General features: G+C 32.9%; 2 protein-coding genes across 10 annotated transcripts; one reads left to right on the top strand and one right to left on the bottom strand.

Annotated features, from left to right (window-relative positions):
• Positions 1-7,602: 7,602 nt before the first annotated feature.
• On the top strand, positions 7,603-17,298 carry LOC110660348 (oxysterol-binding protein-related protein 2A). 9 transcript variants are annotated; one of them, XM_021818630.2, is made up of 12 exons: positions 7,604-7,770; positions 7,864-8,323; positions 10,075-10,434; positions 12,458-12,554; positions 12,900-13,342; positions 14,067-14,222; positions 15,037-15,204; positions 15,313-15,453; positions 15,677-15,907; positions 16,022-16,135; positions 16,399-16,589; positions 16,959-17,298. In XM_021818630.2, the coding sequence occupies exons 2-11, from the start codon at positions 7,904-7,906 to the stop codon at positions 16,576-16,578; spliced, it is 2,310 nt and encodes a 769-aa protein (XP_021674322.2). In that variant the 5' UTR covers positions 7,604-7,770; positions 7,864-7,903; the 3' UTR covers positions 16,579-16,589; positions 16,959-17,298. The 9 variants fall into 9 exon arrangements, 8 of the variants coding, with proteins under 8 accessions (XP_058009543.1, XP_021674322.2, XP_021674320.2 ...); XM_021818628.2 differs by having other exon boundaries at positions 10,072-10,434; positions 16,962-17,298; XM_021818627.2 differs by having other exon boundaries at positions 10,072-10,434.
• Positions 17,299-18,535: 1,237 nt separating this feature from the next.
• On the bottom strand, positions 18,536-22,572 carry LOC110660347 (protein NRT1/ PTR FAMILY 6.3). Its single transcript, XM_021818622.2, has 5 exons — positions 22,111-22,572; positions 21,809-21,986; positions 21,639-21,678; positions 20,774-21,333; positions 18,536-19,530 (listed from the first exon to the last, which is right to left on the bottom strand). Exons 1-5 carry the CDS (start codon positions 22,355-22,357, stop codon positions 18,717-18,719), a joined length of 1,839 nt encoding a protein of 612 aa, XP_021674314.2. The 5' UTR covers positions 22,358-22,572; the 3' UTR covers positions 18,536-18,716.
• Positions 22,573-27,091: the final 4,519 nt, after the last annotated feature.

The following is a 27,091-nucleotide window of genomic DNA, read 5'->3' as shown; positions in this document are numbered from 1 at the left end:
GTTATTGGATGTATAGTATAAATTAAATTTATATTTAATTTGATTAAATATGAATTTAATTACGAGAAATTAATTAATGAAGATTAATTAATTAATTAATTTATATTTGATATAAATTGATTTAAAGAGGAGAAATTATAATTTTGGATTGAGAACTCAAATTAAAAGTAAGGGCAAATTGGTCTTTTCACATGGTGACATGTGGCACCATGAGATGGTGACACATGGCACCATATGATCTTGCCACTTGTCTTCCTATGATGGAAGACCACATGTCATGATTTAAATGGAGCTTGACACTTGGCTTCATAGGATTAAATTAAATAATAACGAGATGGGATCTTGTGATGACACGTGGCAAGGGAGTAAGTTAGAGTTTGAATATAAAGAAAAGTTATAAAAAAAAAAAAATGCAACCCACTCTCTTTTTCTCTCAAGTTGGACGGCAACTTGGTCTCTTCCTCTTCTCTTCAATTTTTCAATTGATTCAAGGGAAAAACTTTGATTTCCTCTTGAATTAAAATTATTAAAAAGTGTTTTTAACTCCCAATATATTCATACAACCTTTACAAAGCATAAACTTCATCTCAAAATTAGTTGGCAAGGCTTGAGAAGCAAATCTAGGGGCTGCCATTGTAACTTTGGTGTGTGCTTGTGGTGGACAAACTAGAGGAACAACATTTGGGGTCCTAAGAACATCCTAAGATTGCATCAATTATGCATCAAGAGGTTAGTACCTAAAAATCTCTCTTTTAGTTAGGGTTTAATTGAATTAAATGTTAATTCACAATCTTTAATGGTAAATGAAATTTTAATGCATCCTAAAATATGTTTTGGTATGCAATTGGGCATTGGCAATTAATTAGGATCATAAGACACTTGGTATGGTGCATGTAACCTTAGAAATAATTTTTGAAATTCAAGGTTCTAATGCCCTTTAATCCACGCTTCCACTCCTTCAACTTGGGTATTCGATGTAGGATTATAATTATTGATGTCACATAAGTGGCGTCCAAGTTGGCGTCTTAGGGGACCCATGTGAATTTTGTTTGTGATGGTACCCTCATAGGTTCTCCATTCGTAGTTGGAGTTTTGTGACCAAAGGAGGCCATCAGGCCTTTTGAAAAAGGGCCTATGGAAGATGAAGATGGACCGAACTGTGTGTTGCTGGGCTGGAGGCTTGTCTTCAATGCCTTGGGAGTTAATGAGTCTTCTGAAGGTATAAGCCCAAGTAGATAAGGGCTTGAACCATTCTAAGAACCTTGAGAGTAGAGTCTTGGAAGTGTGATTCTGGACATAGTGATATAATAATAGGACAGGAAACTCAATGGTTATGGAGTAAAGGGTTGTCATGCACCAAAGGAACCATAGTTCTTCAAGGAGTAATTCTATTTCAGGATGGAAGCTAATACAGGTAAGAAAATGATAGTCATGCTAGAAATGGGAGACAGGTGAGATTATATGTCTGAGAACATTTCTTGCACCTTGGAAGTGAAAAAGATGGTTGCGTGCATAAGCTTAGAGTTCTGCAGTGGTCATGGAGGGTGAGCTTCCAGGAGGAAAACTGTCTGGAGTAGGTATGAGAAAATTGAGTGTACTGGAGGAGCCGGCCATGAAGATAAGTGGTAAAGTGGAGACAGAGCTGATAAAATGAATAGTATTGGGTCTTTAGAGTAGGTCTGGGATAAGGTTATGTTTTTCTTTGATGTGCTGGACCTTGAATTTATATTTAGAGAACCAGTCCTTGAGTCTCAAAAGCTGTGGTTCAGGAAGTATCTTGTTCTTGAAGTCTAAAATCCTTGGGAAAGAGGAGTTGTCCATCGATACTATAAAGTGGTGACCAATAAGATAAAGCTCGAACTTTTTGATATCATATTTGACTGCAAGGATTTCTTTATAGACTGAGTGATAATGTTGTTCTGCAGGCTTGAACTGTCCACTAGCATAACCACAAATGTCTTTGTGACCATCATGAGATTCAATAAAAAAGGTGCCCCAGTGAGTGTCACTAGCATCAGTCTGTAAAATTCTTTCACTAGTGCCAAGAATCTTTAGAGGTAGAGGATGCTGAGCCTCTGCTTTAAGTACTTTTTAACTGCTGTTATCTATTCCGGTAGCCAAGGTGGGGCATTTTTCTTTAGCATTTTTGATAGCTGACTTGTGTGAACTGAGACATGTGGCAAGAATCGATGGATATAGTTTACTATACCCAAAAATTGTTGAAGTTGCTTATGGGTCAAATTCTTGTCAGGGAACTTGAGGAGTTCAATAGCTATATGTGGACCGGACTGATATTTTCCTTCTTTGAAATGTATACCCAAAAATTCAATTTCTGTATATATATATATCATCCATACATCACATGTCATGCACAAAAAGCACCTTATATTCTTATTGAAATTAGGCATAATTACATATATTAATATAGAGAGAGAGCACACCAATGTTAATTGGAAATGATGCTCTTCACCCTTTGCCCCCAAAAATGCAAACAAAAACTATACACTTATATTAATAGTTTTATACCTACAAAATAATATTATATAATATAATAAAGAATAAAAATAATATACAGAATAAATAATTGATATCAAAGACATACAGTGCTTTTTGTGAAAATTTTTTATTTAAATTCAATTCATTATAGATTAAAAATATAAATAGATAGTTATTTATTACTATAAAATCTGCCAAGACACAAATAAGGACATTATCTACTTTTAGAAAGGCCATTTTAGGCCTAGGTTCTCCAATGCTAAGCCACAAAAGGTTTCCTTTTTATCCTCTAGGCAAGATCATTCTTTTATAAAATAATTACATCTAAGGGCATGTTGCTCCAAAGTTATCAAATTGCATTTGCCAAGAATGAACTAATTCAAGTTGAGCCATATATATGGAGACAATGATTCAAAACCCACGATCGAGGACTTTGGATTGGACCCACTAAACAAATTTCAAACCATTTGTCTTGTTAATATTTTAAACGGTATCAGAATTTAATATATTCAGTTTAATTGAATAATTAAGTGTTTGTCCTTTATATTTATAAGATAAATATTTTATTAGGTGAATTTATGGTAATTATATTTTTATTTATTTTATAGAAAATAATTTGTATATACAAAATAATTTTTATAAAAAATATATTTTTTATAAAAATATTTTTTATTATTTAGTTATAATATTAAATTAATGTTATATATTTATTTCATTTATATTAAATGTTTTCATGGTTTAATAAATTTATAAAGTTTAAATGAAAAATAACTTAATTTTTTTTGTAATTAGGAAAATATTTTTATTAATTTTTTTAATATTTTCAATATTTTTTAAAATATATTTTCTTAAAATAAATAGAGCTAAATATATATAAAAAAAATTGAGATTTAATTATATGAAATATAAAATCCTTGTGTTAAGGCGTCCTCTTCTCTTTCAACACATGAGCATGTGGATCACCACCACCCTCACCCACAGTGAGAGAATCTCCACAACCTAGCTTCACCGTTTTCAAGCATTCTAAGATATTATAAAGGAAAAATTATTTTTTAGTCCTTAAAGTATGTCATAATTACACTAAAAAATACTTTCATCAAGGAGAGTAATTTGATCTTTTTTTCATTCAATTAACAAATAATATAAATAGAGAGACTTAAAATTGTATAAATTCAAAATCAAGAACAAAATCAACGAGTTTTAAAAATTGAGTAACATATGATTATAACATATTTCAGGGATTAAAAAGTAATTTTCTCAATTAGAAAACAAGCAATACGCCCATAACAATCAGTGCATGCTGCCTCCCAAAACAATAAAATAATTGAGTGTGTATTTTTATGTGTATGCATAAAGCCAAGGATTAAAAAGAAGAAAAAAAAAGGGCAAGGAAAAAGGGTACTTTGCTTATTAGGGTGTTCCTTATTTGAAACTTAGACGCTAACCTTGGCCTTTATTATTTAACAAGGGAGCATAGAAGCGACTTGTGATTGGGACAATCTTAAGCTCTCGTAGGGCCAAAGGTAATGGTGTATTAACACACCTCAATACATACAAACACATGACTGGGGGATAACACACATTACTATCTTGGTCTCACAAAGGGCTGACACCATTATTTTTTGGTGTGGGTGTTTTGATTTGATTTGCTTGCTCTTTTAGATTTTTATTTTTTAATTTTTTGAAAAGCTTTTTTAGATATTTTAGTTCATATAACTCTGCAGGATTTGATATGCTCATTATGGCCAAGCTATCACATTTCTTCCTCCTTTCTATCTTCATTTTATTTCAAAAATCATGGATAATATTTGATTCTCACATCTCAACACCAACCCATTTGGCCATTTCAGCATATTAATAAGAGATCTTTCTTTATATTTATTGTTGGTATTGGATTATTTAATATATTTTATTTGAATTTTTAAGGAAAACAAAAACATGTGCAACCCAGTGCAAGATGGTTGCAGCAGACAAGAAACACTAAATTTTAAGGATAAGTATTGTCTAAGAGATAAGAAAATTGTGATGATACGTACATATCAAACACACACAAACAGAGATTCTTTTCTCAATGCCTTTAATTGATAAAACAAAAGGCAGTTTCTGAAAAATGGGTAATAGCTAATTGCAACTAGTGTTTTGGACTCACCTTAGACAAGAACATTATTAATTCTTTTAACACAGTATTGAAAAAGATCCACAAAACGACTTGTCATTCAGTAAATGCAACAAGGTCCTACCAATGGTGAGATGGTCAATTTCCAATTGTGTCAATTTTAGTAGTACTCATCATCAGCCACACGCAGCTGGTTTACTGTGGCGAAGAAAATGGTATGGGATTGTTTTGGATCAAGTTTGATTGAAGCAGAGTCAGGTCCTGGAATATGATCAGATTGGCTTTAGTCTGAGATTGTTCAGTCCTGAGTGCAGACCCAAGACCTAACGCCTAAAGCAAAAATAATGAGAAGACTGGTATAGCCGCAAAGTCCAACTGAACCTAGAAATGGTATCATAAACTTTGTCCATTAATATGAGCATCTCTTGCCCATTTGCAGAGTATTTTCAGTTAGCAATGTTCCTATGTATTTAAAAAAATTTTATTTTTTTTTTAACAGAAAAATAAAAAGGTGAAGGCTCGAACTTTAGTTTAACAGATGAGTAATAGCAGATTAAGCTTTAAAATTTCAAGTCAGGTTGGTGGGATGTATGAGAATGAGAATGAGAAGAAATTATAACCCATATGAACATGAAGGAATCCAAATTAAAAAAGGGTGTCGAAGAGAAGAAAAGAAAGTGGAACATGGGAGTGACACGTGGGAGAAGCTCGGTTTCACAGCCAATTCCGGCCCCTCCACGTCCTGCCGGACCACTTTCTCCGATGGTCCGTACTGCATGGATTCCTCAGTTTTATCACTTTCTGTTTGTATAGTAGCAGTCCCACCTAGTAAGATATTGGCATTGTCATTTCGTTTTCACTTCTCTGTTGTTAATTAATTCTCTTTGTATATATCATCTGCCATATTAGAGGTGAAAAATGGCTAGGATATAATTTTATTTATTTTAGAATTTATGCCAATTAAAAGAGTTTATTATTGAATATTTTTAGAGTTAAAATTCTTTATGTTTTTATATTGAATCTATGAATCAATGGGAAAAGTAACTAGTTTGTTTTAATGTTGAAAATGGGTTGTGGCTTTGATTCATTCCCATATCACATGACAATGTTTGTTGAAACAGAGTTTGCTATTTCCCATGAAATTTGATAATAAAAAAAGGGATTAGACACTTGCTTTTCTGGCGTAAACTTTGCCATGCTATTTGGATCTCCGGCCCCAAATTTCGATAATGAAATTTATTGTACGCATCGATTTGTCACTTTCACCAAACAAATTTGTGCAAATATATTTGATCAAAGAATTCAACTTTCAATCTCCAAGGAAATCCTTTGAGTCCAATACAAGTAGTTGAGAAATGCCTTTTTTTTTTTTTTTTTTTACCTCCTTGAATCCAAACAATGGGTTAAGTTTTGGGTAAAAGTAAAGTTATTGCAAAGAAAGATGAAATTTGTCAGCAATGAACATTGAGAGAGAACTGCAACTCGTGTCGCTATACCGCCAACCCTATTTTAGAGGTCCCCCACTTCTTTTCCTCTTCTCTTCTCCTTCATTTTTGTTGCTATTTCATTTTGAATTCCTCAATTTAAATTCAATATAGATATATTGGATAACTGAATTCTCATTTCATCCGCAACTCATTTGTTGAATGAATTCCACTGGGTTCATTAACGATTTAATTTTAATCAACTTAATAGGTTAATTTTATAAGTGTAAATGAATAAATGCAATTCGAGTCTCAACTCAAATAATTTAAATAATTAATTAAGCAAGTTTAAATATTATAATACTCTAGTTGACAAATTTAATTAAGTATTTAATTTTTACATAATTTTAAATATATTTTATATTATATATTGTATTTAAATAATAAATATTGCTTTAAATATTAAATTAAAATATCAGCTCAAACTTATTAAGTTTAAATTTGCAAATACTAAAGATTTCTTTTAATTTATACTGATAATTTAGTTAAGTTAGGCTGAATTAATTTAAATATTTTAAATATTTAACGGAGTTAAATTTGAGTATGAGAAATAAAATTTAATAAATTGAGTTTTGAGTCTCAAATTTTTTTAATAAAATTGTACGTAAATTTTGATAAATTTAATTACATTATTAAATGTCTATTTAATTGGATATCTATCTATATCTAGCTATAGTACATAATTAAATACAACTAATATATTATAAACATATGATAAAATTATATATAATTATTGTGATTGATATGTAAAATAATTAAAAAAGTTATACGTTATATTATTTATTTTAATATTTAAAAGATATAGCTATTAATTTATTAAAAATTTTTACATAATTTTATTATGAAATATTTATTAAAAAAATTAAGAAATAAAAAATTAATAAAAAGTATCAAATAATATTTAATAAATAAAAAATGAATATATGAGATAACTAATACAAAATTTAAGGCATTTTTTAATGCGCTAGATATATATTTATATAAAAAAAATTAATTTAGTTACTTCCTGAATAAAAGTAGAACTATCTTAGAGTTTGAATCATAGCAGCTCAAAAGTTTTAAAATTAAAATTTTATCTATAATATTTTTTTTAAATAACAATTTATTTTCTAAATTTTTTTTTAAAATTAAAATTTCTCCTATAAATTTAAGTATATATTTTATAAAAATTTGTCGTTTGTCTTTGTCTCTCCATTATTGATATCTTTGTTTTGGCATTTGTAATTTTATATAAATTTCATTTATTTTTTATATTATTTAAATTTTTTTTTATCATCAAAACATATAAGTGTGTTAAATGTGTTTAGCAATTCATAGTCATAATTACCATAACAAATGCGTGTCCGAGCAGTTCCACACCACGCGTCATATCTCGCGATATCTCACCAAAAGATCATTTTCTTTCTCCTTTCCTTTTTCTCAAACGCAACTCTGATCAACTTAAACTTTCCATTTTACCATTCTGCCACTCCCGCTCTTCATTACCCCACCTTCTCTCTTTTCTTCTTCCTCTTCCATTGCCATATATATTCATAAGTTCAAAGCGTGCTCTTGATATAGCCCCTTCACTACAACTAGATTTTTCCCTTTTTTCTTTTTTTAATAAGAAAGTGGAAAATCTCTCTCCTTTTTGGCTATCTCCTCTTAATTGAATCTCTCAGTTCAAGAGCTCAGGTTTATGTCCACTTACAGTATATTTATGTTTGTAGGTATATTTTGCATTCATGTTTTTTGATTTATTGGTTTTGGGGTTGGTTTGATTTGCAGGGAGTGTGTTCGTTTGATGTGACGTTTTTTTTGGGGGCTAATGGTAATGAAAATGAGGGTCAAGGAAATGCACCCGCTTTGCTGCATCTCGCTGGAGAGCCCCGGAATCGGGAACCAGTCGCCTGATGCGTCGTTGACCAGGACGAGATCCTTGCCTGTTGGGTTTTCCGGCGGATCTGATGGCAATGCGGGGCGGATTACAGCGGGATCGGAGGCTACCGTAGCTGGAGTGCTATACAAGTGGACGAATTACAGCAAGGGGTGGAGATCACGGTGGTTCTTACTTAAAAACGGCGTTCTCTCTTACTCAAAGATTCGGCGGCCTGAGAATCTGAATTTGTTAACCCCTAATGATGATGTGAGACTGATCGGAGAAATCTCTACCAATCGGCTATCGAGGATGGACAGTGGAAGTTGTCGCCGGAAGCCGCAGAAAAGTGTTGGCATTGTTCATTTAAAGGTATATTTAATAACTGAGAATCAAAATTCGTTCGAAAAAAGAACTAATAATCAAAATAAAAGCAAACACCAAAAAGAAAATTAAAATTGACAGGAGAAACCGGGAAATGATCCGAGCGAGCGAGAGAGAGAGAGAGAGAGAGAGAGAGAGAGTTAGCAGTGCGATCTGGACATGGAAGCGTTAGTTTTTATGAATTTTTGGCAGTATTGGGGAAAGTTTTGCCAAGACGGGAAACATTTTGAATAAAAAATGTGACATTGCAGTTTTTACCAATTTGATCAAATTGTTTCCTTTCTAATTTCTGGTATCTGTCGACATAAATAAGCGAAGAGGGGCGTTGATACCTGAGATAGAAAGAGTAAATTGTGCGGGTTATGAACCGCAGGTTTCTTGCATTGCTCAGAGTGTGCTCTATCAGCGGCCAAAACCCAAAAGGTTTTTAATTTTTATTCATCTCTTTACCTTCTTTTTACGGTGATTTCAATTTCATCTTTTCTCTCTTTACCTTATTTTTTTTAAATCTTCGAAAAAAAAAATATCTTTCTTTTTTTAAACAGTTTAACTGGTTGTTAATGTTAAGTGGGTCACATCAGCAGGTTGGTTTGTGGGTGTGAGGGTTGCTAAGGTAGGGGACGCTGTAGGTTTAGGTATTCAGCTGAGGTCACATCATTGGTTTTGAGTGGATGGATTTGAGCTATCTCAGATGATCCTTCAATTTCTTGCCCTGATTTTTTTTTTTTCAGGTTTTGACCAGTTGTCTTCCAATCTTTCTCAGATTCCCATCCCATCTAAATCTAATTTAATCTAATCCAAAAATTTTACTTGTCAACTTCCGGGGTATTTGTTTACTTCAAGGCATTTGTATCTCCTACTGTGTTTCTTTGCAATCTTTTTAGGTTTTGGCTTTGGGTATTTCGTCTTCATCCTCTTTATTTTCTGTTTTCTTTTCTAAGTTCTATGAACAGTTATCTAATCAAACGGTTGGCGGAGAAGAAACTTTGAACAGCGAAGCCATCAAACGGTAGGGATGGTGTGGAGTGTGTTTCTCTCAAGTTATGAAACGGGGTTTCGTTCGTTGCTGGCTTTGATTATTATTTTTCTTTGATAGTGTTTCAAGATACCTTTGTTTTTTATTTTTTTTTAATGAACAGTGTTCTTCGGGCTATGACTCTGGGTTTTATTCTATAGCATCTTTAGTGACGAAATAAATAAAGGAAAAAAAAAAAAGATTTTGGAGACTTCGAGACTAGTAGGTGGCGCTTGATTCATTACGCCTCATTTGCTATGCTGGATATGATTAAGGATATTTCTGCGACTGCGAGTATTATAAGCATATTCTTTTTTAATTTCGAGATCCGAATGCTGATTTCAATCTCATGTTCTTTCTGGGCAGTTTTGAGTTTTGATCACTCGAGAATACTGGGTTCTTTTGGGGTTCTACAACGGGGACTTCATAGAACGTCTTATTTGGAGCTTTAAACCTTAGTGGTGGTGTTTGAGCTAAAGAATTGTTTTTGCTTTCGCTTGGGTTGGTTTCTTGGTGACCTGTGGATAAACTTAGTTCTAGTTTAATGGTTTCTCTTCTGGGCATGCCTGTCATTGGATAGTAATATGCTACTTATCCAAAAATTTGAACTTTCATTCATACATTTATTCCCTTATGTTTATCTATGTTAGCACATTATTATTAATTTGTAACAAATGCAATTCTTGCAAATATTTATGAGGAGCTTTCTCAATTTCTATAGCAGATCTCGTCATTCCGAGAGAGCAAGTCCGATGATAGGCGATTTTACATATTTACAGCTACGAAGACACTTCATCTGAGAACTGATTCAAAAGGAGATAGGGTGGCTTGGATACAAGCTTTGGTCTCAACCAGGAGCCTCTTTCCATCAAGATCACTAAATGATAGTTTCTCCCTTGTACCAAAAGATTTGTCTATTTCAACAGAAAGGCTTAAAAAGCGCTTACTTGAAGAGGGTGTCATTGAGAACCTAGTCAAGGATTGTGAGCAGATCATGCTGTCTGAATTCTCCGAAATACAAGGACAACTTAAATTACTTTGCGAGGAACGCTCCAATTTGCTAGACACATTGAGGCAATTAGAGGTAACTTTGTAACTGTTATGATTTGTTGATGCAGACATCCTTCCAAAGATCTTTAGTCAATTAATTTTTCTTTTGGATGGGGTTTTAATCTAATGCAGATTGATTAAATTCTCATTGCATTTTCCGTTTTAATTTTAAAACTATAAATTGATTTGAGGGGTGGATGTGATAAATTCAAGTGGACCACTTCTGCAATCAGGAAACAAAACCTTTTCATAAATACTTGTGGCCATATATGAAACTTTTTCTTCTCTAAATTTTTTTATCATTCAAGGCAATGTTTTTACTCAATTCTAAATCAGATTCTTTTCTTGTGTGCAATTTTCATTAACCACTTCTACTTGTCTCAAGTCTTTGTAGCTGTTCTTACTGATCTTTTATTACGCATCAACATGACAGGTTTAGCCTTTTCTCTCATGCGTCTTCATTTGGTTGTCTGTTGATTTCATGTAATACCATTTTTTTTTAATCATTTTGGACCACAATAATATTGAAGTCGTGTTTCCTATTGTTTCTCTCATAAATTTCTCAAAGATGAAACCTCTTATTTAGCCACTGATATATATTTGGCAGCATTAGGATATTTTCAAAACATATGATATTATAGATATATGTTTTTATGATCTTTTGTATCAAGGCCAAAAACACCTAATACTCACACTTCCGATCAATATGAAGTTTAAACTAGTAAGATTGACCAAGTCTGTTAAATGTTTTTATAGATGGCTAATGGTAATAGGTTATATTAGGTTAATCAATGAAAATATTTTTTTGCTACGGTTGTTCAAATATTGCTTGTTCTTGTTAATTCATTGTATTTTAGTAGTTAAGTTGTTTAATGCATTTGCAGGGCCTTTTTATTTGTTTTTTCATATAAATTTTCAATTCTGCCTGCTGATAAATGACATATTCAACCACTGATTATTTTCAAGGTTTTTCATGTCTCCGACCATAAGTTGGAGTTTTCAAATTTCCATTTCTAGTTTCACATTGTTTACTATCTCTATCTCAAACAATAATTTCGTCCATAAAATTTGGCCCATTCAGGCTGAGGTTAGATATCTTTTCCATCCCTTCTGAACAATTTTGATTTCTTTTACAAATGACATTCGTTTCTTTAAGTTGCATTTTCAAGTCTAAAAGTTCCCTGGCTGAAGTGAATGTTGCATTTCGTTTTTCTTGTTTCTTTATTATTATTAATTTTTTTTTCCCAATTATGTTCTCGAAGTCCAATCATCTACCCTGCAGGTGGTTGGTTTTCAAGGAAGTTTGGGCATGCTTAATGTGATAACAACTTGCTTTTTCTAATATCTAGCCTATCTTTAGGCATTCAAAACAGATCCTAGCTTTCCACTAGATAAAATATTCAGGTCCCGTTTCTTGAGGACATCCTTTTGGCTTTACTCAATCATCTATGTTTTTAAATTGACTACAAGTACATGTGGGCTTTTAAATTGAAAAATGTGCATAAGAATTATTGAGGTTTCTCTTTACCTGTTATGCAAACAGATTTCCCAGTTACAGGCGCTATTTCTGCCAATCACATAGAAAATCAGATTCCTTCTGTTCTTGTAATTGGTTATTTGGAAAGTAGGGAACAGTGCTAATGAATCACTTAATAATTATATTCATTAACTTATTAGTAGTAAGAATTAGCTACTGTGTTCTGCTGAACATAGGCATATTTGGAAAGTTTTTCAAGACATTAAATTGCCTTAGCATTTGTGATGAACTGTTAGCGACATAAGATTTTTATCCTGGAATTGCTTGTCATATACATTCTTTGACAAATTTTATATGAAAATTATCAGCATTCTAATAATTGGCTCAGTCATATTTATGCACTTGCTGAAACATTTTGTTGTACAACTTATGTTTCTCATCATATGTGTTTTCTGTTATGCGGTTTCATTTTCATCATAATATCCACTGCTCTAACTGTCATTTTGTAAATTATATTACTTCTCAAATAAACTTGAATCATATGAATTGAATGTCAAGAATCTTTCCTTTGCTTATGCAGGCGGCCAATATTGAAGCTGAAACATCTGGAATTCCAGATGGTGAATTTCAATTGACAAAGCATGAATTTTCAAGTTTAGGGCGTGGAAAATTAAGTGGTACAAGCATGAATTACTTCAGCTTCTTGTTAATTTTGTTGATTTTGGATCTATCAAATTTCCTTGTCACTGCTTTATCATAGAGCAAATTCAAAGTGTGCTAGGTATACTTATTTGAAGTTTATACGGAAAATGACCATGACCTTCATTTTGGTTTTCTGTTTTAGTCCCTATAGTTTTGGTTCGTTAAATTTAGCATATGAAAATTTGTCATTGCACAAAATTTTGTAGCCATAGTTTGTTAATTTTGTTTCCTGCTCTTTCAAGATGCATCAATGACTATATTTTGGCTTTTTGGCCTGCACTCTTAATTCTCATTATCCATTTTTATTTTTTGGATTTCAGAATGTAGCACTACAGAATCATCTGATGATATTGAGAAACAAGAATTTGAGGAAGTGTCAGAAGAAGATGAGGTCTCCTTTTACGATACAAAAGAGTATTTTACTGAACCTACAGTTATTCATGGATCAATAAAAGAAGCTGCCAGTCAGTGTGAGAAACACAGGGAACACAATCAAATTGATAATGAGGAGAAGATGCTTGCCAAGATGCAACTTTGTCATTCTGGATATCCACACATTGAAAGGCGAAAGAAGCTTCCTGACCCAGTTGAGAAGGAGAAAGGGGTTAGTCTGTGGTCTATGATCAAAGACAATGTGGGGAAGGATCTCACACGAGTTTGTCTCCCTGTTTACTTCAATGAACCAATATCATCTCTTCAGAAGTGCTTTGAGGACTTGGAGTATTCTTATCTTTTGGACCAAGCATATGAATATGGAAAAGGAGTAAGATTTCCATACAGTTCTTGGTTTGTTACATATTGTGGGTCTTGATTCAAATGAACATTTCGCCCCTTTATGATGCAGTATGTATATTAATATTGGTCTAGTTAAAAATATTTTGTTGTTGCTTTTTGTTTTCGTTTTTTCATTTTGTGTATGTGTGTTTCCTCCTCTGCTTTCTTGCCATGCTTGATCTTTATAGGAGATCCCCAGGAGATATGTTTGTGCACATTCAAATGTTTTATAAGAGATGGTAAATAACTCAAGGGGCATGCATCAATGGAGATTGGTGGATTCCATTCTGTTTCAAATTAAAACTTTAATAAGGTGCATACACTTTTGGTAACAACTAGTTATATGCTTGTAAGTACTTCAAATATTTGAATATAAAAGTGAATTTAAGGATTTTGACAAATTGCCTTATTTTCTATTTTCTTTACTATTTGGTAGTGATACCTTATAATGATGCTGAATTGTTACTATTTTGCCTGATAGATGTTTGTTTTAGCCACTTTCAGAATAGCTGTAAAATTATGTTAATAGGAAGGCAAAACGTGGGAACATAAATTGTCAAGCATGCAATAAAATAATTGAATTATTATTCCCAATTCCTTCCCTTATAAAGGTTCTTTGGCATGTTTTGTACAAAAAAATTTTCATGAACAGAGTTTCATTTGATTGCTAATCAATTCTGATTTTATGTTCCTCTGGGTTTTGTACTTTTTAGGGAAATAGTCTCCTGAGGATCGTATATGTTTCTGCATTTGCTGTTTCTGGATATGCTTCTTCTGAAGGCAGGCACTGCAAACCCTTCAATCCTTTGCTTGGAGAAACTTATGAAGCTGACTTTCCTGATAGAGGAGTTCGTTTCTTCTCTGAGAAGGTCAGTAGTAATTATTATGAACTTAAGTTGACGGTATGGAAATTAAGCTGTGCTTGACGTTCTTTCTTTTGTTTCAACAAATAGTGATAACAATGATTTGAAGCAAGATGAATGAGGGAATTAGTGAAATCCATGGAGTTGGACAAAATTCATCATTTGGTTTAGATAATTAAAGAAGGAATGAATGGATTTTACCAAATCATCCCTCCGCTCAAATCCCCTCAAAATGAGGGATTTAAATTTCCTTGTAGGTGGTGCCATTTCATATTAATGAGAAGAAAATTTTATCATATTTTTTAATTGTTTGCAATTAATCTTCAATTCCTAGGATTTTAATTCTGTACTAAACAAAGGATATTCTCTAAATCCGTAGGATTAAAATTTAAAAATCCAGGTATGAAAGATCAGGATAGCTTCTTTGGCAGAGACTGGAAGTAAATGAAATGCGGAAACATTTAGGAGAACATGTTTTGGGTTCGAGTCCTCTGGGTGATTCTAGAAAGCAAAAGGGTGTGCCTAACTTTTTCTCACAGGGAGAATCAAATGCCACAAATACAACACATGGAAGAGAACTACATGTTTTTAGTCACATGCAGGCTTAGATGGGAAGAGATTCTCCTATGAAGGGAAATTTTGATGCATTTTCTAAAGTTCTTCACAAAAATGATGAAATGAAATTTTAATTGCAAAATATTGAAGCATTCTTTGAGTAATACTTAGGATGTGCCATGATACATGATGGCAATTTAATGACACTGGTCATGAATGCTGGTCTTCTGACACATATGTTTCAATGTTATTTGAGTTAAAACAGGTTAGTCATCACCCAACTCTCATTGCCTGCCACTGTGAAGGTAGAGGGTGGAAGTTTTCAGCTGATAGCAACCTCCGCACAAAATTTTGGGGTCGGTCAATTCAGCTTGATCCTGTTGGAGTTCTGACCCTGGAGTTTGATGATGGTGAAATATTTCAATGGAGCAAGGTATATACTGCTGGAGGATTGTGCTCAGGCAGGACTAAATTCTTTCAATCTTCTGCCTTTTTCTTTCGTATAGTGCTTTTGTATTGAATGGGTTCAATTGTTTGTCAGGTGACGACAACGATTTACAATCTTATCCTCGGTAAAGTGTATTGTGATCACCATGGAATAATGCATATACGTGGAAATCGACAATATTCATGCAAACTCAAGTTCAAAGAACAATCAATTCTAGACAGAAATCCTCACCAGGTCAGTAATCCTACTTGTGTCAAATTTTGCTTATTTGTTTGAAAATTGATGAATGGAAGTATTTAATCTTATGAATTTTGCCAAATGCTCTGTACTGGCGTGATAAATCTCCACGCTTGTTAGGTTTACATGCAATTTCACTTAATAGGATACAGCATGGCTTGTCTGAGTTATTTATCTGATGCATTATTCAATTTTATTTCTAATGCTTATATCTACATAGGTTAATGGGTTTGTTGAAGATGTCTCGGGGAAAAAAGTTGCTACATTATTTGGGAAGTGGGATGACAGCATGTATTATACTGAAGGCGATGGGAGTAGCAAGACAAAAGATTTCAATTCCTCATCTAGTGCCACCTTGCTTTGGAAAAGTACAAAGCCACCTCCTAATGTCACTCGGTACAATTTAACGTCATTTGCGATCACTCTGAATGAATTAACACCTGGACTGAAGGTAGAGATGATGTATTAAATAAAATTGCTACTATGCAATTTCATTTTTCTCTTATGCATCTCTAATTGTTTTTTATAGCCATGTCTGATCCCGGGTATTTGATCACGGATTAAGGAGAAGCTCCCACCTACGGATTCCAGGCTTAGACCAGACCAACGGCATCTGGAGAATGGGGAATATGAGAAGGCAAATGCAGAGAAACAACGGTTGGAGAAGCGGCAAAGAATGGTACATCTGACAGCTTTTTATTTCTTGACATAATTATAAACAACACATGATTGCAGATCAAGTTGAATTATAATGTTGACAATATGCATAACTACTTGATTGGGGTTATGTTGGCAACCTAATTTATGTATATGGCTAAACCTCAATATTGCAAAGTGAAATTAGTTGAGTAACCAGTGACAGTCTAGTGAAGTATTAAATCCTGAATGTTGAATGAAATCAGTAGAATAGTGATCATTGTACTTTCTCTATATCCTATGCAGTCGAGGAAATTACAAGAGCATGGATGGAAGCCCAGGTGGTTTCAGAGAGAAGGTGAAGATGGACCTTTCTACTATGCTGGTGGTTACTGGGAAGCACGAGAACAGGGAAATTGGGAGGGATGCCCAAATATTTTTGGTGAATTCAACGAAGATATTGCACAATCCTTTGAAGGGTCTTGACTTTTATTTAGGTATCTACCCTTCTGGAAAACTGCACTTTTTAACTTTCTTAAAACCACAGATCATCATATTGTGTTGCTTTGTAATAGTAGATTCATCTTGGCGCATGTTTGTTATGAAAGGGACTGAAAAACATTGATTCTTTTTTCATTATGAAATGTTAATTAGAGCCTGAATAGGAGGTAGTATTCATTTGTCTGAGTCATGAAATTCAATGAACTGCACTTGTTTCTGTGGACTAGCTGCAATCCGTATTCACCACCACTGTGCCATCTGGTTGTAGTTTAGATTTTGACTCAGTTATAATGGTAATAAACAAAAGGGTGCTATTTTGACCATTTCTTTTAGATCTCATCTCATGCAAACTTTCTGATATCCAGCAGAAAGAACTGTCACAGAGACGCTGTGCGCATTAATTGGTGTGGCTTCCGGATTCTAGCCACTTACAAGATCCTGGTCCAAGGCGGCAAGTTTTCCAGCGAGTGAAGAAAGTCATTTTTTCATTTTACAGAGGATAATATTTCTTTGTAGCATATTATTTCTAATTGTCTGCTGTAGGGATGTTGTTTGTGTAATGTAGTTTCTCTCTTGTGTAGTTCCTTGAATTGTACTGGCTAGCAGCTGATAATTTTATTTTGATATTTATTTGTATTTCTTTGCTAGAAATAAATGAAAAAAAGAAAAGGAAAAAGGAAATGTATCATTATCATGATTCAAAAATTAGCTACTTTCACGATTTGTAATTGACAGTGATTTTGTAAAAAGAAAGATATATAGGGTGGGGCCTTAATTTAAAAGGAATTACCCATATTGAACACTGTCTTTCATCTTTTTTTTTTTCAAACGGAATCGAACCATGGCCCCTGAATATAGAAAAATCAAAAGTTTAAACCATGAGACCGCACCCACTCCCTTTCAAAGCCTCTTAACTTGTAACTAGCAATGGCAAGTGCGCAAAAGAAGAGGAAATTCTAGTACTTGCATCTTATCAAGATTAAGAAGTTTAACTGGTGGCAATTTCAAAAAAAAAAAAAAAAAGAGTTTATTTGGTGGTCCCTCCCTCCAATCAACCATTTTGGTCATTTACATTAAAGAAGACATAATCTACTGTTCCTGATTTGGATATAGGAATTGACATCCCACCAAAAGCGTGTGATGTCTCTCTGGCAACGTAGGACTAGGGGTTACTTTATCACATTCCGCATGGCGATGGATTTCTTTCAAAGCCACAATATGATTCCACTTTCCCTTGAAGATAATGACATATTTTGCTCAAGTCCTACTTGTCATCTCTGCATTTGCATGGATTTGGAAGACACCTTTAATGATTGCTGATGAGAAATGGAATCAATCAAGTGGCCATTTACTCATTTGTTTAATGCACAAGTTGCGGGTAATTACTAATTAATGGCCCTTTAATTCCATCTGCTTAAGGAACGTTTCAATCACATTGTTTTTTGGTCTTTTTTGACCCAATTCACAAAATGGGATTTTTGTTCTAATTTGTTTTAGACAACGATGTTTGCGGATATTAGAGAAAAACAGTAATGTTATTCGATCAGATCTCGTCAGATCAACAACATTTTCTAATTATATGTGCTAAAAAAATGTTGCATAAGTGGTCTCGCTGGCAATCATATGATCACATTAGTTGCTTGCATGTCTGGGCATGTTCAATCATGTTTCTTGTCATTACTATTAGAATAGCCTTGGCCTTCAGTTCTCAATGGATGGAATTTCGATCTTTATCCAAGTGGAATTTTAAAGATGACAATGACTAGATGGGACAGGTTGCCAATTACGTGAAAAATTATTTTGAACAATCTTTCCTTGTCTCCAATTGTTGGTCCTTGATTTTTGTTTTCATGTACTGATCTGTTCCTAAGCGCGCCAGTTTGATCTACTTCATTGGTTTCTTCAATTCATTTAGACTTTGATTATGATTTTTCTAGTCATGTATACAAATATATTTCTTTATTTTTGCTTTATCAAAAAGTTAAACATCTTGTTCATCTTTTGCTTCTATTCATACACTTGGTAGATACAAAATTATTGAAAGCAAAAGTCTTGTCCAAAAAAAAAAAAAATTCCTTCAGTGCATTGCATGCTCATCAAGTTCCTTCAGTTCAATGCCTACCTCAGCTAAGTCTCTTGTCCTTGTAGACATACCATTTAGCACAAGCCAAAAATATAACAAAATTCAAAGCACTCAAAATGACCAATAGCCAGTAGAAATCATAAAGCTTCCCTTGGTTCAGATTATCTGCTAGCCATGGCTTGTGTCCTGTCACCTTGTGCACTACAGTAACCAACAAAGAGCTAAAGAAAAATCCTAGTGAAAGAGTGCTCAAAAACAGCCCTGTGCTCATTGTCTTCATTCCTTTAGGGCACTCCCTTAGGAAGAAATCAAGCTGCCCAATATATGTAAATGCTTCACCAGAACCCACAAAGAAAAACTGAGGGACCAGCCAGAACACACTTAATGGGATCTCAGCCGTTGGATCGTTGGTCAAACCATGTGATCTTGCGGCTCTCAACCTCTTTAATTCACAGAGTGCTGCCGCTATCATTGCAATAATGGAGAAGACCAAACCCACAGCTATGCGTTGCAAGGGGGTTAGCCCATGTTGTTTCTTGAGAACTTTTTTAGCAACAGGAACTATAAGCCTGTCATAAACTGGCACGGTCAAGAGAATGCTACCAACAAAGAGCACTGTTAGGGAGGCTGCAGGTATTTGGAAAGATTTTCCAATGTGACGGTCCATGGTAGTTGCTTGTGACACAGAAAATGTAGTCATTTGGGCATACACCGTCCAAAACATAATAGTGGTAGCCCAAATGGGTAACATTCTAAGCACCATTTTCACTTCCTCAACGTCTGTTAGAGTTGCTAGATTCCACTTGTTCACCACGTTGATTTCTGGATCCTTCATGGCTGCTCTATCCAGGAAACTGCACCATTAAAGTAAATCATAAGTCAAGATACATAATTAAAGAAGAGATTAGAAAAGAAAAAAAAACTGCAAGATAAACACCCATGAACCTAGCAGGAAATAATTGGTGGGTCCTATAATGACTAATAAATATGTTTTGTCGTTTGTTCTTTTATGTCATCTCGGTCACATGTCAGGCCAAAACCTGCAGGGAGAAGGTTATAAAAACTTCTATAATTAGACAGCGATAAACAGTGCACATATTCAATAAATTTTATATGTTCAAGAATTCTTGTGTCCGTGAGTTATAGCAGGGGAAGGTGTGAACTGAAGGCAATACCCTTGAGGATCGATTTGGAGACATAAACTGGCCTTCAGTTTACAATATTTTGTAGTACTATATTTACGGTGACCAAAAATTAGGTGAAGAATCTATAAATTTCAACAAATCCTGTCATCCCCCCACACAACCCCCCCCTCCAAAAAAAAAAAAAAAAAAAAGAAAACCAAAACACAAGCACCTCCCAATTGATCTCACTGAATATGAGAAGAAATATTCAAATTATTTGGGACTATAAGGTCTTTACATGGGATTTTGGGGCTGAAGCTATCAAGATTTGGGGGGCTAGCTAGCTGGCTCAAGTCAGATGGCAAATGTGATAGTTTTAGGCTTTTAGCTTGCTAGCGAAGAATATGATATATATATATATATATATTCTCTGATTCCAATTAAGTCATTGGGCACATGATACTCTACTGTTATGCTAACCTAAATGAGAGCTATTTTGTCCTCCGATAGCTAAACAGAGAACAAGTTAAAAAATGACCACATAAATATGACGCACCTCTTTTCATTTGTAGCAATAACTGGTTTCGGCTTGTACATAGCACACAGACTCGGAACTACAAAACAAATTTTGTTGTCCATTTTCACAGAGGCAGTCTATGTCTAGACTCTAATTTAAGAATATGAGAACAATAATTATGCATTCAGATTGGCTAGCACCAACACATTATATATGTATATCCACAAGAGTGACCCACATGGACGGATAATTACTTAAGCATACTGCCAACTACCCTAATTAATTATTAGTCCATACTGCGATCATTTGTACTAAAGTTAGTCTCTCCTAGCTAGTTGAAATCTTTCCATATTAATGTAAATTCAACAACGTTAAAAAAAAAAAAGGAAAATAAATAAAGAAAAGGAGTTGCTAAAGTTGGTTGAAGTAGCTAGCTAGGTTCAATAAAAGACTAACCGGAATTGATTGCTGTGGGGAAGTTGTTGCTTCTTCTTGTGTCCCCCTTCAATAACATCAACATCGTAAAGAAATGATGGATCTGAAGGCATTTCCAAGTGACTTTTCCTCCAAGCAGCCGCAAACACAGTGGCAATCTGTGTCAATGGACTACCTACCAATTTCTTGAACCGGTATCGCCTTGTGCCTGATAGGTACACGATTAGGCCTAGCACAATAGCACAAGCACATATGCCATACCCCCACCTTCTCCCTATATTATCTTGTATGTATACAAGAACTGTAACTGCACCCAGTGAGCCAATGTTTATCAAGAAGAAGAACCAATGGAAGAAGCTTGCCATTTGTTTTCTCTCTTTATGGTCTGTCTCGTAAAATTGATCCGAACCAAAGCCCGAGACACTTGATTTGAGACCTCCGGTGCCCAGGGCGTACATGTATAGGGCTAAGTATAGAATTGTCATTTGCTTGCTGTTTGCAGGAATGCAACCGGTGTCGTTTACGCATTTTGGTGGCCTCAAGCTTGGGATTGCGGTTGAGATGGTCAAGATTGTGATACCCTACAAAAAAATAAAATAATAATAATAATAATAATAATAATAATAAGGAAGAATATTTTTATCATCATGACCAAAAACTGGTGCTGTATTGTCTAAAAAGAAAAGAAAAATGTAAAGAACGTGCACCCACAAACTTCAGGTGCAGGTAAAGGGGAGAGGCAGGGTTGGTGCTCCATGGCTTTCGTTTTTCAGTGTATGTTTTTGTTTTATTATCTTTCCAAGAAAGAAAAGGACAAATTTTTTCTTGTTTCATTCTTTGGTCACCAAATAAAACTGTTTAAATAGGGGTTGGTGGCCTTAATTACCATTGCTTGCACGGTGGCAAAGATGGCGATGGTGAGATACCTGTCAAAAATAAGAGAAATAACAAAAGAAAGATAGTTGTCAACTCCAAATTTTGGTACAAAGGAAAAAGAAAAGAAAGATATCACAAAAATATACAAGAGCAAGGAGCGCAAGAAACTCAATATCAAACCTTCCAAGAAAAGTGTCAGCGATAAAGCCGCCAAGCAAACACAGCATAAAAGAGGTTCCAAGGAAGTTGGTGACTGTAGTGGCAGAGGTAGCATTTCCCAGGTGCATAGTACCCGTCAAATAAGTCACCAGATTAACAACGATACCTAATGTAGTAAGCCTCTCACAAGCCTCTCCCCCTAAGAAAACAATAAAATCCCAAGTATGTATATAAATAAGCTAGAGTTACAGAGAAAATAAGTCAAGAAAGAGGAAATCTAGGAGAAGAGAAAGCTTTCATATGGGAGGCGTTAATTAAGTTACCTAGAATCATGGCAGCACTTCCCCAGCCGCCAGTTTTGGAGCTCTCGGCTGGGCGGCCTTTGTAGTCCCAGGCATCTGGGAGGGTTTTGCCCAGCGTTTGAGGGAGATCAGTAGCCATTATTACTTGGTGTCGCCGTGTCTTGGGCTTGTAAAACGAGAGATACCAGTGACTGAATGGAAAAAGCTGTGGCACGATAGATGTGGAATTATTGTGGGCTTTCATAGTGGGAGCTTGGGACCTTATCATGTTCAAATATGAATATAATACTCATATGTTAACACCTGTGCCTTAATTACATGTATAAAATATACCTTTGCAATTGGAAGCATGGTTAAAGATGTATGGTTTAACGACTGCTATTTCCATCTATAGTAGAAAGGGATCATACAGTTTATCATATCAAATGAAATATAATGCGCTTTCTCCAAAAATTATATTCTAAAGTGACATCAATGATTCTTCTTCAAGGTTGTGGCTTGTGAAATATATATATATATATAATATAGTCTGTTTTTCCTCACTGACATATTTTACATAATGAGAATGCATTAATATAACTTTTCAACTCAAAATAAACTCATTTCTTTTAAAACTCATTTTTAAGTGAATTATTTTTTTTTATAAATGATATTAATAACATTAATAATAATAATAATAATAATAATAATAATAATAATAAAATTCATAGAAAATTTATCTATTAAAAAGAAATCCTTTTGATATATTCAAAAGAATATTTTTGAATTTGTTAAATCTCAATAAAATTAAAAATTAAAAATATATTAATTAAATTCAAAAAAAATTTATAGAAATTAAAATGTACCTTATTTAAAAATGTTTCAAGAATTAAAAATACTTACAATCATCCACATAATCTAAAAAAAATATTTCAAGAATTTAAGATACTTACAATCATCCACGTAATCTAAAAAAAATGTTAAAAATAGAATTTTACTTTGAAATCTACTTTCTTTCTTTAAGTAAAACTATTTATTTATTTCTCTAAAATTTACCATTTCTCACCGCAAACCTCATTTCCTAGCGAAATTTGGTTAATCCTCTAAGAAAATAAAGGTTAGAACTCTACTTTCTCTCGTTCTCTTCCTCTTTTTCTTTCTTTTTCTCCTTTTCTTTTCTTCCTTCTTCCTTCCTCACCCCTTCTCTTTTTTTTTTTTTTTCCTTCCTTTCTCACTTTTTTTTCTTATCTTTACTGGAGGCAAGGAAAAAAAAATCCAACCCATGTGCAGAAAATGAGTAATGTCTGACTGCCGAGTGTCAACCAATTTATAATTTAGTCCTTCAACTTTTGAAAATTACTTTTTCTCCTAAAACTTTAAAATGATGTTACTTTCAGGTCCATTAATATATTATGCTTTCCACACACATACTTTTTGAATATCGTTTTTCAAATAAAAAAATTCCTAAAAAATTATTTTACTAGTAACAACATATAAGTATCTTTTATATTCTTAAATACTAAATAAATTTAATCATTTATATTTTATATGAAGTAACTATTAAATTTTATTAATTTACGAAACATATCACCTTAAAGTAATATAATAAATCATAAAAAAATCACATTGGTAAGCAAATAATTATTTAATTTAATTCCTCCAGGATTTTATACATATATAATTAATTTTATGGATTAAAAATATTATAGAAAAATTATTCATTTTCTATGTTAAATCACTTTAAACTATCATTTAAATCATATACATAAAATTGTGTTGAGAAATTCATATTGAAAGAATATGAAATAAAATGATAATATATAAGTGATTAAATTATAAATTAGCTAGTATTTTGATATGTAAAATAACTTAACTATTTATATAAATTTGTATTAATAATGAATTAAATGTAATTTAACCAATACTTTTTCTCAATTTAACGATTATGAACTCATCAAAATAATGCATTTTAAGAATAAAAATAAATAAAAAATAATTAAAAAAAAAGGTTGGGTGGTGTTATATATATATAACCCTCAAATTTGTTTCTTCTTTTTTACTTTTTATTCACATTCACCCTTCATTTTAGTTTATAAAAAAATACGGTTAGGAAAGAGATTAAGAATATAAAATTCCATTTTTTATTCCTCATTTTAATTACTAAATGTCCTCCAAACATTTTTGAAATTACTAAATGGGTCGTAATCCTCTTGCTTTTTCCTTTTAATTTTTTCCTATTTTTTATTTGTGAAATGTGAATGCTAAAGTTGAATCGTGAAAAGAAGAATAAGTTTAAAATCGAAATTCGAAAGACTTGGTTACCAAACTTAAGTGGCTTATGCAGGCTAAAAGGGGCCTTTTTATGATGATCATCATCACGTCTCGTCATCTTTTGCATCTAAAGAAGTTTAATATTAATATTAATTAACAAAAGATTAAGCATGGCATCATATGTGGACAAGATCAACTCATCAGACTATATGTTGTAGATCTTTAATTTTAACGTCCTCCTTAATTCTTATTAACTGCTAAAGCTTATTGACGTAGTCTTATTTAGCCTCATGCACGCATGCGCAATTGCTTTCGCATGGCATGCATTAATTCACAAACAAGCACGATACAGAATGTTGTTATTGCCTGTGGTTTGGATTATTACTAGCTTTTTTTTTTTTTAATTGATTAAGAATATATGTACACAAATATTAGGAAAGACATATTAATATAATACTGCTACCTGTTTTTAGGTTATGTATTCCGTTGACATACGAATCATGAGGTTAGAGTACACCTGGGCATTAAGTAGAACAACAATGTCCCAATAACATTAACATATTGAAACAAGTCAATTAATTTTAATAGAATTTGTAATGAAACTCTTACCTATCCTTGGTGACCAAAAAATTCAAGATCTATATATATAATAAGTGAATTTCACCGTATATTTTAAGAGGAGGCTGACCCACCACTGAACATGTGCGATACTTTTTTAGAGTTTTCAAGTTTAATTTTCATTTATACTTCTACATAATAATTAAGTTTCTAAAATAAAAAAAATAAAAAACTAAAAATGAATTATAACACAATACAAACTACTGAATACATGAGTAAATCCATATTCAATATTAAAAGATTTTATTTAGACTTGCTTTACTATGAACTTAAAATATAAATATGTAGGATTCACACACTCACTCTCTCTCTTTATATATTTTTTAAAGATATGAACGAACCATTTATACCATTGATAGGTTAAATTTCACTCATCATTTCCAAATTTAGATGGTTATATTTATTACCGTCCTTCAACTTAATTTTTTCTCTTAAAAATCTCTTAACTTCCATTAGAGTGACACTAAAGTCCCTATGATCGGATAATGTAGGTTTAAAAGTTATTTTTCTAACATGGCAAGCATCATCGACAAAAATCATTTCTCTCCTCCCATTCCTCCCATTTCCGTTCCCTCTCGTCTCATTTTTCCTGAAGATTCCTCCCTCCTCTCTATCTCTCTCTGCTATGACACTTTCATTATCTTTCATATTTACCTCTCAATTTCTCCTCCATTCAAACAAAACCTAAATCTATATATTATTCTTCAATCATCAGTTTTGTCTTCTCTCTTCTCTCTTATTTCTCTACGTTGTTCTTCAATGAATTCCCCCCCTTTTTTTGAAAGTCAATGAATCTTTTCACTCTTTCGTACTCACCTAACCTTACCTATTTCATGAGAATTAAACTCCAAGAAACAAATAGAAAAAATGACTTTTTTTTTCACAATGGCAAAATCCTACAATCTTTAGGTCCAAGCGTACTTATCTCGACGACTGCACCTCAATCTTTCCCTCAACTCAAAGGTTGCATTTCGTGATTTGCAAAGAGAGATGAAAGATGAGAGGAGAAAGAAATAATTGTTTTATCGGAGGTGCTTCTCACATCGGAATTTAACCTGCAAACCTACAACATTTGGTAGGGAGTTTAGTGTTACTCAAATTAAAATAATTGTTTTATATGAGGTTCTCTTTTCAATATTGGGGTCCTATTCTTCCATTTTGAGGGTCTTGTCTCTCGTTAGTGGTACTTTATTTTGTTTTTGATTTTTGCAGTATTTAATGGACTTCTTTAACAGTTCAAAATACAATGTGAATATTGACTCCTTTTGGTCGTGTAGTCATTGACTTTTTAAATAGAGCTTGGTGGTGTGATATGTTCCTCTAATAAAGTTAATTTCATAGTTTAAACTCTTTTGGGAGCCATAGAGATAGTAAGTTCTCAAAAGGATAGTATTGAGGAAGATTTTTTTTATCGTTTAAAATGAAAAAAAACTAATAATTACCCGGAAGATTATTCTTCTTTGTCTATATCATTTCTGAACAAAAGTTTTCAATAATTTATATTTGTATTTTTTCTTTTTATAAGAAAATTATGATGTATTTGCTTATGAATGAACTATATATATATATATTTTTTAATCTCTTTTGAAAATTGGCTATCCCTTTCTACCTAAAAAAAAAAAAACTCATTGGTTATTAGCATACATAATAAACAAGATCACTGAGGCTTGAGCTTAGGTGTTGATAAACTAATTTTAGAAGACAAAGAAATGGGTTTTGAGAAGACTTATGATAGGTCGGTAGTGTAGTGTCCCATCTCTAACAAGAGCCTTGTATTTTCTTATATTCTATATATAATTGGATATTCTAGTCAATAACAAAAACGATAAAATGGCTGGCTTCTAATTTCTAACAAAAACAATTCACATTATTCTCATTCTATAATGTGTTTGGATTATATTGAGAAGATGGTATCAAAATGGGATCAAGATTCAAGAATATTTTTCCAAGTATTCTTTCAAGATCGCCAAAAGCCAAAATCTTCCTTCTAGATAAAGACATTCACGACAAGTGGCTCAATATATATATATATATATATATATATACACTGATTAGTTCGTTGATTTCTTACTAAAGGATCCCTATAATAGAAGAGAGAGAAAATAGATTGGAATCATTGAATCTCATCTCATAT

This window comes from Hevea brasiliensis, chromosome 9 (assembly GCF_030052815.1).
Source record: "Hevea brasiliensis isolate MT/VB/25A 57/8 chromosome 9, ASM3005281v1, whole genome shotgun sequence".
Lineage (NCBI taxonomy): Eukaryota > Viridiplantae > Streptophyta > Magnoliopsida > Malpighiales > Euphorbiaceae > Hevea > Hevea brasiliensis.
Note: the sequence above shows the minus strand (reverse complement) of the source record. Positions and strands in the feature narration are given on the sequence as shown.

What these genes read in the sequence shown, in the direction of transcription:
- LOC110660347 (XM_021818622.2), bottom strand. Translation starts at nt 22,357, where the DNA reads ATGATAAGGTCCCAAGCTCCCACTATGAAAGCCCACAATAATTCCACA. An exon ending in GCTGACACTTTTCTTGGAAG is followed by an intron (nt 21,679 to 21,808) that starts GTTTGATATTGA and finishes TATTTTTGACAG; the next exon opens with GTATCTCACCATCGCCATCT. An exon ending in CCCCACAGCAATCAATTCCG is followed by an intron (nt 19,531 to 20,773) that starts GTTAGTCTTTTA and finishes TTAATGGTGCAG; the next exon opens with TTTCCTGGATAGAGCAGCCA.
- LOC110660348 (XM_021818628.2), top strand. Translation starts at nt 7,904, where the DNA reads ATGGTAATGAAAATGAGGGTCAAGGAAATGCACCCGCTTTGCTGCATC. An exon ending in AATTAACACCTGGACTGAAG is followed by an intron (nt 15,908 to 16,021) that starts GTAGAGATGATG and finishes TCACGGATTAAG; the next exon opens with GAGAAGCTCCCACCTACGGA. An exon ending in TGGAGAAGCGGCAAAGAATG is followed by an intron (nt 16,136 to 16,398) that starts GTACATCTGACA and finishes TATCCTATGCAG; the next exon opens with TCGAGGAAATTACAAGAGCA.